Source organism: Argopecten irradians, chromosome 14 (assembly GCF_041381155.1).
Source record: "Argopecten irradians isolate NY chromosome 14, Ai_NY, whole genome shotgun sequence".
In the NCBI taxonomy this organism is placed as follows: domain Eukaryota; kingdom Metazoa; phylum Mollusca; class Bivalvia; order Pectinida; family Pectinidae; genus Argopecten; species Argopecten irradians.
In genome coordinates this window covers 8,501,913-8,516,419 of record NC_091147.1, presented here as the reverse complement: position 1 = coordinate 8,516,419, position 14,507 = coordinate 8,501,913, and the positions used below count along the sequence as shown (strand labels likewise).

Genomic DNA, 14,507 nt, shown 5'->3' with positions numbered 1-14,507 from the left:
AAGAATTTACAGCTGTTTCGTAAAGGTATGGGCCTTTAAAATGGTAAAGAAATTTAAATCAAAATATGAAAAAATGAATTTACTTATATATTACATTGAGTGTTGTCACCTTATCCATATAATGTGTGTATATGATATTACTGTTTTTAGGTGGAGTGTATGGACGTACGAGGGTACCATGCCGCCCCCTCGTAAACTTTCTCAACAGGTAATTAACACATATGCTTCTTAAATCTTAAATAAGATTCTTATTGACTGATCACCAGGCTGTATGTAGCCAAACCTCATCCTCCACATGCACATGTATCTATTCAATGTTGAACCAAACATCATAGCATACACAATACAAAATGCAAAGTCATGCGCAATTTGATTGACAGCTGGCAGTCATGGCAACTCGTTTTCACCAGCATTTACAAATTATATATTTATTGGTCATCTGTTTAAACAGTCCAAGAAAGAAGAAAAGAAAATTGAAAACATAGAGGTTGTGACTCCCTGCCAATAGGAATCTGAAATAAGTCTGTGATATTGTTACATTTAAATAGTTTTTTCTGTTGACAGTTTGACCCTATATCTGTGTATGAAGATTCTGTCGCCAATCATCTTTCCAAGATTCTACATTCCGAAGACCATTCTGTTGTCATTTCCTCAGCAAAGTAAGATTGTATACATTGTATCAAGACTTAATATTTGAAATTTGATTTCATTTTCAGTAATAAATGTACTTGATATTCATGATATTAATCTTCCATGCAAATAATATTCTATGAGTTATTGTAAGAAATGCGTGTATACTCATATAGCCATATCACAATATTTTAGAACTGCTCAAATTTAATCTTCCTGTTTTTTTATAAAAATTGCAACAATTTTTTCATTTTAAATGTCAAATGTTTTTCATAATAATGTGATTCTTTGGTATAAATGAGAATCAGTATCATTTAATTTGAAATTTGCTAATGTGTCGTTTTCATGGTTAAGTAAACTGTAAAGTTTTTGTTGACATTTCATAGTGTTATGTGAAGCTTTTTATCATTGCAGAGTGTTATGTGAAACTGTTAAAGATTTTGTTGCCAAAGTTGGAGAGTCCTGTGAGGTACTTGTCAGAGTTATTTCCCTTTATAGAAAATGATGTTGAATATATCATTACACTAAAGTGCTCCAGTCAAATTAAGAATTCATTTGAAATGAAAAAAATCCCAAAAGGAACATGTATCTATGTTATAACTATTTAAGTTCACTTTCTTAATTTCATTATTTTGTTGACATTGTATTCAAAATGAGATAATTAGTTAATTCAGGTTAAAATTTATAAAAACTGAAATTATGTATAAATTGTAAAAGCTAATCAATATCCAAAATGCAAAATTAACATAATGTAATTTAAGGTCCTAAATATTGATTCTATTTTACTTTCAGTGTAATGTATTAAATGAGAAATTAGATAGTCTACTTGTCACTTTAAAAGAAGAGGCCCAAGCATCAACGGTGTCATCTCAGGTAAGACTTGTAATGGTATTTTATAAAGGAGGGGAAATTGTCTGCTTCATAATCTACTTTTTTTCTCCATAGAATTCAGACAAATTTTTAGTAAAGCGGGATTGGACTGGGTCAGTTATCTGTGGCCAGGTAGCTCAGCAGTAGAGCATCTGGCTAGTGTTCTGGGGTCCCACGTTGGAATCTCTGTCTGGCCACAATATTTCTCCCTCTCCTAAATACGGAGGTTTCGAGATCCTGAAACAACGTGGGTAAAGTACAATTTAATGTTGATTAGCCCTACTATCCGCTGATTATGATGTCATCATTTAACATGAGTGTCATGACGTCATTATCACCGGAAGATGGGACTAATCCACGGTATATTGTACTTTTCCCACATCATTTTGGGATCTCGAAACTCCCGTAATGTGTTGTGGGTATGACTTAATATGGTGTTGTTTTAGGCTCAGATTCATCGGGAGGATTCAGAGCCAGTGATAGAGTCCCCAGATAATGATGTGGTGCCTGGAGAAATCAATGTGCCTCCCAAAACAAAGACTGTAAGTATTGTTTTCAAAACTCACAGTTTCAAAGTTTAACAGTTATAGATGTACTTTTAACATCGGACACCTCTATTGATAGTCTTTGAAGTTACATCACCAAGTGAATAATAAGATGCCCTTTTGTAAAACTAGGGAAATTATAGGTTTCATTATACTGTTTTGACATGGATAGTAATTATGACATGTCATAAAATTTAGGCTTTTTAAAAGGGGGGGGGGGCATACTGAATTCAGGTTGTTCGTCTGTCAACCTAATGATCGGCCAACTACTCGTCCTAAAGTACTGGCAGAATTTCAACAAAATTTGGCCGCAGCAATATGTATATAGTGTAGATGTGCCTAATCTATACCAGAACAAGATACTTCCAACTTTTGGACACCAATTCTAGTTTTACATTTATTGTTCTAAAGTTAAAAGCCAGCTGAGTTTAGGTATGTGCATTTATTGATTTTATTTATATCAATCCTATTCTAATCCTTTGATTAATTTTGCAGGCAATTTTCAAACCCCGAGATGCCTTGATGTCCAGGGCCAACAGCCTGAAGAAGGCAATACGACAGATAATAGAGCACACAGAGAGAGGTCAGTTATTTATAGTTGTATTGGTCAGTATAATCGGGCTTATATACAGTAGAACTCGGTTAATACAAACTCGAAGGGACCGAGATAAAACTTCGAGTTATCCGAGTGTTCGAATTAAGTGAGTTCTCATGTCTACTGACGATATCTTTACTTGGTATATCCAGACTAGTTCTACGCCGTAAAATGATGTGAACAAGAGAGATGTCAAAATCGCCAATGGTAGTTGCAAAATTATAACAATAAAACCGAGATATATATTTTGAAGTGCTGTTCTACAGCAGATTTATGAAAAAGAAAATCGTCATTTTCGGCAAACTCGTTGTCCAAAAAATCTCATTTCAAGTTATACTTATGTCTTCCTGTGTTAGATTATCCGGGACAATAGATCTGGGCATGATACATGTTTATTGTGATGTCACCTCTTAGGACCAACAAAGTTACTTCATCATAAGCATATAGTTCCATATAAACTTGTTTAAATGTTTTATATGAACCTTGACAGAAGTAATATTTATACTCATGAATTCATTGTAAGCTTTTCTGTTAAAAATAAGTGTACTGTACTGACTTGGTAAACATCTATTATTACAGTTGATGAAATTGGTGTTTATGATTGTAGCAGCAGACCAATTTACTAATAGAAGTCAAATTTGATATGTTGGCAAACTACGACAGGATTGACCTATTCACCCTGAAATATTCATTTGAACTCTTCTGATTCAAAGACTGGAATAGTCCATTATGAAACTTTAGGGGTGAATAAGTTAAGAACGTTTACATTGCAGTGATTTGATATTTCTCTTACAGCTGTCGACGAACAAAACGCCCAGACAGAACAACAGCTCGGATTGATCCACGAGTCACGGTCGATCGGTAGCACGGAACATCTCAACGTTGACTCTGGAAATCGTGGTTTAGTTACAGATACAGAAACCTCTCATTCAGCTCCAACATTCTCCATATTTACCTCGGAGGTCGCTCCTGTCTCCCCACTCCTCAACCCTCGCAATTTTGGTGAGTCTGTTGTATATATAATAGATTAAGATTCAGGCCCTCGGGATCATGAACAAATTTTGGACCTTTGTTTTTGCTTAGCCAACCAAAAAGTCTTCATTTCATATTGAGGCCAAGGTGTTTGTAGTTTGACATTTCTTTTTCTGAAATATATTTCTCATGACTTATCCTACATGGCTATAGGGAATAAGTACCTAAATATTTTACTTGTTAACTTTCCAGATGGTCAGAGATCTCCGAAACTTGAGGAGCCAACAACGTCCCGTAGAATCAGCAGCATGAGTATGTTTAATCGTACCTCTAGTCTAGGGTCTAACTTGTCGACACAGACCCGAGAGAAAAGTCCCAACAAAGAAAGCATTCCAGTCCCATTAATGGGCTTCCCATTCTGTGATTATAGTGTACTCCCAAGTAAGTAGTGAGCAACAGAATCTCAAACTTGTAAAGAAAGAGAAAGAGAATCTCAAACTGGTACAAAATATAAGAAACAGAATTACAAACATGTGTAAAGAATGAGAAACAGAATCTTTACACCCAGTCCACCCCAACTGCGAATGATAAATATTATGAAGTTCCTTACCGTCAATCGATTGATTTGTAACACAGCGAGAAATTCTGTACCGTGTAGCGATAAACGCTAACACTCTACCGACACAACGTGGCTATTTTTAGACTCGAGTACTGTCGCCAAATCCACAGGTAAATCGCGGGGCGCTCTGGCTACATCAGCTATACCAAACACAATCGTAAATGTTACAAATACCGTAAAATCTTGTGTTACTTACACACCAGTGTACTTTGCACATGTATTTTTTCTTATGGCTTTAAATACTGAAAAAAAATCTACTATCGGTATATTTTGCGCATTCAAATTTTGGGGAAAACGATGTCCGGGGAACCACAAATTCAGTGTTATAAAGGTGGTAATTTCATTGCAAAACATTCACAATAAATGCTTGACAACTTGCACAAAAAGTGTTGTATTTAGAAGAAATAACATAATATAATTGCACTGTGTTTGTTTTCTTTTATTGGCCAACGTAACTGAAACAGTGAAATATATCTTGCAGAACATGTCAAAAAACATTGGCAGTCCGCCGTACTCGATCCGTACACATGTCAATGTATGGAGATATTACACATGAATAGTTATCAGAACTATTTGAACATATTATAATTTAGTTACTTTAATATTGCCACAATAAGTTTTAAGTGTGTTTGAGATCATTAACAAACTTTAAAGAGCATTCCGATAGCATTTACGTTGGCTTGCAATAATCACATCGTGAGTGAACTCACTATCTGTACGGCACCAGATCCAAGCTGATGGCTAATTATATATAACAGTACGGTTAAAAATGCCACTAACCTTGTAGCTTGTCAGTTTTGCTGTAATAATATTACAAACCACTTATTGAAAATCCTAAATATAGGACAGTTTAGGACTCGTCTTATAAATCCCACGTGTGTTTTGACTTTTTGCACACGGCCTGTAGCCGGGACATGTTATGGCGGTTCCCTACGTAATGAGCATAGCTAGATCTATAAGGAGTTTCATATGCAGTTTTACTAGAAATATGAAGATTTGTTAAAATATCTAAAATAAAGAAATACTAGTCAAGTGAATTTTTATGCAATTTGAAGAATATTTGTTTTGTTTTTAAGTAGATACAGACGCATTGTTGATGATATATAGATCGGTTAAGCTAACTAGCCATTCAGTTTCGTTAAGCTGGATGAGAGGCCCGAGCGTAGCATCCAGTACCAGTTTACCTGTGGATTTGGCGACAGTACTGGAGTCTATAAATAACTACACTCATTCAATACATCGATACAAGTCAGCGGTAGAGCGGTAGGGGTTTATATACACGCATCGTTCGCAGTTGGGGTGGACCGGGTGTAACTTTTATCAAACCTGTATAAAGATTGTTGATCACTGGATTAGGATGTTTTAACTAATGTTATCATACCATTCCTACATCTAATCAGATTTAGATAACCATTGTCAAGATCACCAGTTTCTTATAACTGATTTGGGGGAGGGGGAAATTCTATATTAAGGTAGACCGTCCCTTCTAGTTTCCTCTCAGGGATTTTGTTTATTTTTTTATATTTATTTTTAGGTATACCCTGATCACAAAAACCGCATAAAAATAATATGTCTCCAGGTTAAATTTTCTTCCAGGGTTGCTTAAAGATATGTATTAACGACTTAATATTCCGGATTTTAAGGATTTTTGAATAAATATTATTTTCTCCTTGTAACATCACTTACCATATAAAGAATATGCTCGTAACATCTTCATACCTTCAGTAGGTGATATATAATTCATAACTATATCAAATAAGCTGGGTTTTCCACAATAAAACAAAATATTGATATTTTAAAAGTAATTCTGGACCCAATTTAAGTGAAAAAATTGCATCAAAATAGTCATGTTTTCTTTTTTCTGAAAAAATTATCTCAAGAAAAATGGAATTTCTATGAAGATTGGTCTATTTGCAATAAGGAAAGCCAATAAAAAATATACCTCACGGAATTATTTTTCAAAATATGACCGATTTGCTTTCTAATACGCCTTAAATTTTAGCCTGAAAAATGTAAAAAAAAAAAAAAAAAAAATAGGTGAATCCGTAGCACTTTTCAACATTTTATGTTATTCATTTACCTTTGTTAATTTTCTATATTTATTATATTATTGGAGTTTACAAAATAACATAATAATTACATATCTTCATGATTTTATTTATCTATTATATAAAATATAACAAACCAGTTTGCAAGCTACATGTAGGCCTGACCTCAAACTTTCAAAAAGAGTCTAATTTAGCAGGAAATATATAAGCTTTTTCTGAGACAACTATTTTGCTCTATGTGATACTGTATTAAAATGGATTATTTTCCGTAATAGCATCTTTAAAATCATAAGTAAATAAATTTTAACAAAAAAATAAAATGTTAATATGTTCCAGCAATTTAAATTCCGTATATTGTTTGTCCGTTTCCTGACGAAAATTAGTATTCCGGTATGTTAGAATTTTTATCTATCGAAGCTCAAAACTCGAACGTTTGCATTTAAAACATCGCTAACTTCCTTCACCATTGATATACTGTGGGAATTTAGATCTATCCTGCAAAAACATAGGTACATAGAATGACGGTCATTCTGATGTTCAGTTACTAACGTTAGGCCTAACTGATGAGAAGTTTTCATTTTGGGTCCCCGTCAATCCGTGTATTCCATGTGATTGTTTAGCGGTCCATTATGATTCTTGGAATTTATTTCATGCATGAATCTTCAAAATTATACTATATTTACCGATTAGCACACAGTTCACACCCTTAGATCGGTACACATCAAGTAAACACTCCGAAAGCTGGCAGACAAAAATTTTGCGGATATCCGAAGCGTGTTATAATAGGTGGGTACAGAGAAATAAAATATGTTTGCCTGGATCCGGAAAGCGACGTTACAAACGTATGACGTCACAGAAGGGACGGTCTACGTTAAAATGAAGTTAATTCATGTATCATGTTATTTGCCAATAACAAGTAGTACAATACTTAGTATAGGCATTGATAGGACAGTTAAGTCAACAAAATCTGCAATCGAACATAGCCATACAAAAAAAACCAGCTGTTGGTTGGAAGTTATATCAGTTGTTTGATTCTGTTATAGGTATAAGTAGCAGCATTGCTGGAAAGCTGGCGGGAGGAAGTTTCATCAGTAAAGTTTTACTGGCCAATGCTGACGCCTTATGTGCCGCAGCCTCCCCTCTCATGGAAGAGGACATTCCACCGTATGTTCAACTATTGCATTCTGTAATATTGTTGTAACATTATTATTGAGGATATTTGTTATTTAGTGTTACACATTCTACCTCTAAAGCTGGTATTCCCAACACAATTTGACCTTCAAATTTTACAGTGACCTTTTCTGTCTGTGGTGCCTTTTATCATTTTGGTTTGTGAAATTTGGCATTATTTTCTGTATAGTTCTACCCTTGATCTGCTGATGTATTTACATTTTGTTTTGATTCCTTGACTTTTGATCCCTGACCTTTGCTCATTTGACCTTTCAGAGAGGAGTACATGGAGCGTTGTGTGATGAACAACTATTTTGGTATCGGTCTTGATGCCAAGATTACACTGGACTTCCAAAACAAACGTGAAGTCCATCCAGAAAAGTGCAGGTACGTCTCAGAAATGTAAATGTAGTTGAAACTGTTTTGAGTGTGTTCTGTTTAGGATGTGTTACAATATTTTACAGGTGTTTCATGCCTTATCAGCCAAGTCAAAATTGTTTTCTCTAGGTGTACCAACCATATATACCTGATTGGTACCAATACAGTTAAAAACTGTATAGCTTTTGTAGTTACTGTTTAATTCTTTTTTATGGCAATTTATTTTCACAAAATATTTTTGCTTGAGAAATATGTGAAATTCAGTCACGCACGCAATTATTTGTTATCTGATTTTTTGTATCAGACACCTGACAGCATTTCCAGGTGTTCTAGTCTTCAAGGATACACAATCCAAGACGTCAGGTGTGACTGTAAAGTGTATGAAACTTCTACATGTATTGTAAAAAGGAACAAAACATTATGAGATGGTGGTGGTGGTGTGGGGCATTGAGTTAATCTCCTCAGTGCCATTACTGTTTCATATGGAGGAGACACTGGGAACATTTCTATAACAAACATTAATCAATTTAAGTTAAACTGTTTCAAAATGAATCTGTGAATTTCTTTTTGTAGAAGTCGAACAAAGAACATGATGTGGTATGGAGTGTTAGGTGGTAAGGAGATCCTACACCAGACGTTTAAGAACCTTGACCAACGTGTCCAGTTAGAATGTGATGGTCAGCGAATTCCTCTACCGTCACTACAGGGCATTGTTATCCTTAACATTCCAAGGTAAGGCTGCATACTGTGGAAATATTAGTAAACTAATAACAATTTTATACAGGCCAAATATTTTACACGGGCCAAATATCTTACACAGGCCAAATATCTTACACAGGCTAAATATCTTACACAGACCAAATATCTTACACAGACCAAATATCTTACATAGGCCAAATATCTTACACGGGCCAAATATCTTACATTGGCCAAATATCTTACACAGGCCAAATATCTTACACAGGCTAAATATCTTACACAGACCAAATATCTTACATAGGCCAAATATCTTACACGGGCCAAATATCTTACACGGGCCAAATATCTTACATTGGCCAAATATCTTACACAGGCCAAATATCTTACACGGGCCAAATATCTTACATAGGCCAAATATCTTACACAGGCCAAATATCTTACATAGGCCAAATATCTTACACAGGCCAAATATCTTACATGGGCCAAATATCTTACACGGGCCAAATATCTTACATTGGCCAAATATCTTACACAGGCCAAATTTCAAATATCTTACATAGGCCAAATATCTTACACAGACCAAATATCTTACATAGACCAAATATCTTACACAGGCCAAATATCTTACACAGGCCAAATAAATATCTTACATAGGCCAAATATCTTACACAGGCCAAATATCTTACACAGACCAAATATCTTACACAGACCAAATATCTTACATAGGCCAAATATCTTACACAGACCAAATATCTTACACAGACCAAATATCTTATATCTTACACAGGACAAATATCTTACACAGACCAAATATCTTACATAGGCCAAATATCTTACACAGGCCAAATATCTTACACAGGCCAAATTTCAAATATCTTACACAGGACAAATATCTTACACAGGCCAAATATCTTACACAGACCAAATATCTTACACAGGCCAAATTTCAAATATCTTACACAGGACAAATATCTTACACAGGCCAAATATCTTACACAGACCAAATATCTTACACAGACCAAATATCTTACACAGACCAAATATCTTACACAGGCCAAATATCTTACACAGGACAAATATCGTCCGGTTAATTTGACGTGAAAAGAGCTTCACCTGAAATTCACATGAAAATGACATGAAATTGACGTATCACCAGCTGTCAATGAAACGGTATATAACTTTGCAATTTGTTTTGTGTGCACTACAAAGTTTGCTCTGACATTGAATATAAGCATGCGCGTTTGCGAGCACGAGGTGGGGCTATACCTGGCAATCGGTCAATTAACCCTTTACCACATGCAAACTAGTAGACTGCATCACCAGGCTTCCATGAGGAAAGTATACAATGTTCAACACGAACATTGTTGCAACATCTGTCAAGTGTATGCACCATCTCAATGGCACTTTTTGAAGTTTTCAGTCTGGATTGATAATACGTTTTTAAAGTTGGATTTATTTCCTTTTATGTTTATTTTTGAGAAATGTTTTGGTAATAAAGTTGCTTCAAAATGAATCAAACTACACAGTGATGCTATCATTTTCAAATATTATTCGATATGAGGACTTCAAAAATTATTAAAAACACTACAGGTCAGAAAATGGTTGATTTTCTCTGTCGGAAATACTCAAAATATTGCCGATTTTTTATAACTTTTAGAAAAAAATTTGCACAAATTACTTGAAATATCGTAAACAAACTAATATATATCTGAATCATGGCTCAGTCAATATATTTGCTCTGAAAAACACTGTTATTTCTGCTTTGTCCGTGCTGGTTCACGACCCGTTCACCGCTACTTTCACTTTCTATCATTCCGAGTAGTGTGTTTGTTGTGGGATGTTTGTACATTATTTGCTGTTGAAAAATGCACGAAAATAGTCTATCAACTTTAAATGAAGTATATTAAAGGTTTATTGAAGTTTTGACAACAAGTTTCTAACAAAATTATCAACACTCACGGCTGTAAACTCGCCAGTCCATTCCAAAATGGCGTCAGGTATTTGGCCTAATGGCGATAGTACGGGACCTCGCCATTCTTCATGACCTTCAGATTTTCGATCGGTCAAATTGAATAAAACATCGTCTAAATCATTGTCAGATTATATGCTTTTCGGTCTGTGATATTTAATATCATGACATTGTACTTATAATTACAAATATCTGCCGTAATATCAACAACAGAAGCCATGTTGGCGTCCTCAGTAACATGAGTGAAGCAGTGAACACATGTGTGATTTTCTCGGTTAATTTATTCAGAGTTTTATATAGGCCTAGTAACACTGTGCCGATTTTTGATTGGTTAGAAATTTGGTCACGTCTATAATTAGATTGTAAAGTCTGAACACAGGTGGCGCTTTTATCACGTGATACGAAGCTAGCAAAACATTGATAGTCAAAATGGCGTCCAGAGCCGCTTGCATTGAGATCGTGTAGGGGCGTCCAGAGGCGCTTACATTGAGATTGTGCGGGGGCGTCCAAAGTCCATCTGGTAAAGGGTTAAGGTCGATTTCACATAAAGAAAAATTCAGGTCAGTTTCATGTGAATTTTCAAGCTAAGTTCACTTGAATTGACTTTTTTGCTTTTTTCAGATAAATTTAACTTGAAATATTTTATCTGAAATTGATCTGAAAACCTGATATTTTGCTTGTTTTATATATATAAGCAGTAAAACAAACATTGATACTAAATGTATACTTTTGAAAAAAAATTATTTTCAACTCTAACTTAACATACAAAAAACAAAATTGAAATAAACATGCTTACAACTAATACATGGTAATTATATAGTCAGTTTCATTCCCTGTCAAAGTTCCTATAAGATGTTTGTATTATGTGTATAACAAACTATGTTATAATGAAGTGTTTGTTTGTCCTCAGGTTCGTTATAACCCTGTTTTACTGTAGTTTGTATCTCTAAGAACGCTAACCTTTATTTCTATCTTCCAGCTACGGTGGAGGTTCTAACTTCTGGGGAGGCACAAAGGAAGATGATGTAAGTTGGAATGAAATCCACTGATCCTTAAAATGGTCAGGAAAAATCTCAACCACTGCCCAGGCTCTCCAACATTCCTGAACTTAAAGGAATTCTTTAGATTAAAATTCCCCATAGGAAAGCATTACTGAAGTTAAACTTTCCTTTAACATCTGCAATACTTTACTATGGAGAATTTTAGTAACTTCTGTAATGCTTTACTATGGAGAATTTTAGTAACTTCTGTAATGCTTTACTATGGAGAATTTTAGTAACTTCTGTAATGCTTTACTATGGAGAATTTTAGTAACTTCTGTAATGCTTTACTATGGAGAATTTTAGTAACTTCTGTAATGCTTTACTATGGAGAATTTTAGTAACTTCTGTAATACTTTACTATGGAGAATTTTAGTAACTTCTGTAATCTTACTATGGAGAATTTTAGTAACTTCTATAATTTTACTATGGAGAATTTTAGTAACTTCTGTAATGCTTTACTATGGAGAATTTTAGTAACTTCTGTAATCTTTACTATGGAGAATTTTAGTAACTTCTGTAATGCTTTACTATGGAGAATTTTAGTAACTTCTGATAATGCTTTACTATGGAGAGATTTTAGTAACTTCTGTACTATGATTTACTATGGAGAATTTTAGTAACTTCTGTAATGCTTTACTATGGAGAATTTTAGTAACTTCTGTATACTTTACTAGGAGATTTAGTAACTTCTGTACTTTATACTATGGAGAATTTTAGTACTCTAAATCTTTACTATGGAGAATTTTAGTAACTTCTGTAATGCTTTACTATGGAGAATTTTAGTAACTTCTGTAATGCTTTACTAGTAATTTCTTAAGGAGAATTTTAGTAACTTCTGTAATACTTTACTAGAGAATTTTAGTAACTTCTGTAATACTTTACTATGGAGAATTTTAGTAACTTCTGTAATCTTTACTATGAGAATTTTAGTAACTTTGTAATACTTTACTATGGAGAATTTTTAGTAACTTCTGTAATTGTTTAATTCTACTATGGAGAATTTTAGTAACTTCTGTAATGCTTTACTATGGAGAATTTTAGTAACTTCTGTAATGCTTTACTATGGAGAATTTTAGTAACTTCTGTAATCTTTACTATGGAGAATTTTAGTAACTTCTGTAATACTTTACTATGGAGAATTTTAGTAACTTCTGTAATGCTTTACTATGGAGAATTTTAGTAACTTCTGTAATGCTTTACTATGGAGAATTTTAGTAACTTGTGTAATACTTTACTATGGAGAATTTTAGTAACTTCTGTAATGCTTTACTATGGAGAATTTTAGTAACTTCTGTAATCTTTACTATGGAGAATTTTAGTAACTTCTGTAATACTTTACTATGGAGAATTTTAGTAACTTCTGTAATGCTTTACTATGGAGAATTTTAGTAACTTCTGTAATTTGCTTTACTATGAAATTTAGTAGTATCTTTACTTTTTAGTAACTTCTGTAATCTTTATAGAGAATTTTAGTAACTTCTGTAATACTATGAGAATTTTAGTAACTTTGTATGCTTTACTATGGAGAATTTTAGTAACTTCTGTAATCTTTACTATGGAGAATTTTAGTAACTTCTGTAATGCTTTACTATGGAGAATTTTAGTAACTTCTGTAATACTTTACTATGGAGAATTTTAGTAACTTCTGTAATGCTTTACTATAGAGAATTTTAGTAACTTTTGTAATTCTTTACTATGGAGAATTTTAGTAACTTCTGTAATACTTTACTATGGAGAATTTTAGTAACTTCTGTAATGCTTTACTATGGAGAATTTTAGTAACTTCTGTAATACTTTACTATGGAGAATTTTAGTAACTTCTGTAATGCTTTACTATGGAGAATTTTAGTAACTTCTGTAATACTTTACTATGGAGAATTTTAGTAACTTCTGTAATACTTTACTATGGAGAATTTTAGTAACTTCTGTAATGCTTTACTATGGAGAATTTTAGTAACTTCTGTAATACTTTACTATATGGAGAATTTAGTAACTTCTGTAATAACTTTACTATGGAGAATTTTAGTAACTTCTGTAATGCTTTACTATGGAGAATTTTAGTAACTTCTGTAATGCTTTACTATGGAGAATTTTAGTAACTTCTGTAATACTTTACTATGGAGAATTTTAGTAACTTCTGTAATGCTTTACTATGGAGAAATTTTAGTAACTTCTGTAATGCTTTACTATAGAGAATTTTAGTAACTTGTGTAATACTTTACTATGGAGAATTTTAGTAACTTCTGTAATACTTTACTAAGGAGAATTTTAGTAACTTCTGTAATGCTTTACTATGGAGAATTTTAGTAACTTCTGTAATACTTTACTAAGGAGAATTTTAGTAACTTCTGTAATGCTTTACTATGGAGAATTTTAGTAACTTGTGTAATACTTTACTATGGAGAATTTTAGTAACTTCTGTAATACTTTACTAAGGAGAATTTTAGTAACTTCTGTAATACTTTACTATGGAGAATTTTAGTAACTTGTGTAATACTTTACTATGGAGAATTTTAGTATCTTCTGTATGGAGAATTTTAGTATCTTCTATAATGCTTTACTATTGAGAATTTTAGTAACTTCTGTAATGCTTTACTATGGAGAATTTTAGTAACTTCTGTAATACTTTACTAAGGAGAATTTTAGTAACTTCTGTAATACTTTACTATGGAGAATTTTAGTAACTTCTGTAATACTTTACTATGGAGAATTTTAGTAACTTGTGTATAATACTTTACTATGGAGAATTTTAGTAACTTTGTAATACTTTACTATGGAGGAGAATACTTTACTATGGAGAATTTTAGTATCTTCTGTATGGAGAATTTTAGTATCTTCTATAATGCTTTACTATTGAGAATTTTAGGTTAAGGACTGCTAATGAAAGTGGGCCCAGGACAGAAATGTCAGCTTACAGATTTTGGTTAGGTTATTTGTAATCACTAGCATTGAATTTCAGATTCATTGAA

The 14,507-nt window shown here is 33.2% G+C and overlaps 1 protein-coding gene across 8 annotated transcripts in view; it reads left to right on the top strand.

Moving 5' to 3' along the window:
* The window catches only part of LOC138307956 (diacylglycerol kinase delta-like), a 107,730-nt gene that overhangs the window by 78,598 nt on the left and 14,625 nt on the right, over positions 1 to 14,507 (top strand). For all 8 annotated transcript variants that reach the window (XM_069248898.1, XM_069248900.1, XM_069248903.1 and 5 more), the window contains 12 exons: positions 151 to 208; positions 565 to 659; positions 1,045 to 1,099; positions 1,423 to 1,503; positions 1,947 to 2,042; positions 2,541 to 2,628; positions 3,436 to 3,642; positions 3,865 to 4,053; positions 7,323 to 7,443; positions 7,726 to 7,836; positions 8,401 to 8,559; positions 11,475 to 11,520. In XM_069248898.1, coding sequence (XP_069104999.1) covers positions 151 to 208; positions 565 to 659; positions 1,045 to 1,099; positions 1,423 to 1,503; positions 1,947 to 2,042; positions 2,541 to 2,628; positions 3,436 to 3,642; positions 3,865 to 4,053; positions 7,323 to 7,443; positions 7,726 to 7,836; positions 8,401 to 8,559; positions 11,475 to 11,520 — 1,306 coding nt within the window. The remainder of the gene's footprint in view (positions 1 to 150; positions 209 to 564; positions 660 to 1,044; positions 1,100 to 1,422; positions 1,504 to 1,946; positions 2,043 to 2,540; positions 2,629 to 3,435; positions 3,643 to 3,864; positions 4,054 to 7,322; positions 7,444 to 7,725; positions 7,837 to 8,400; positions 8,560 to 11,474; positions 11,521 to 14,507) is intronic.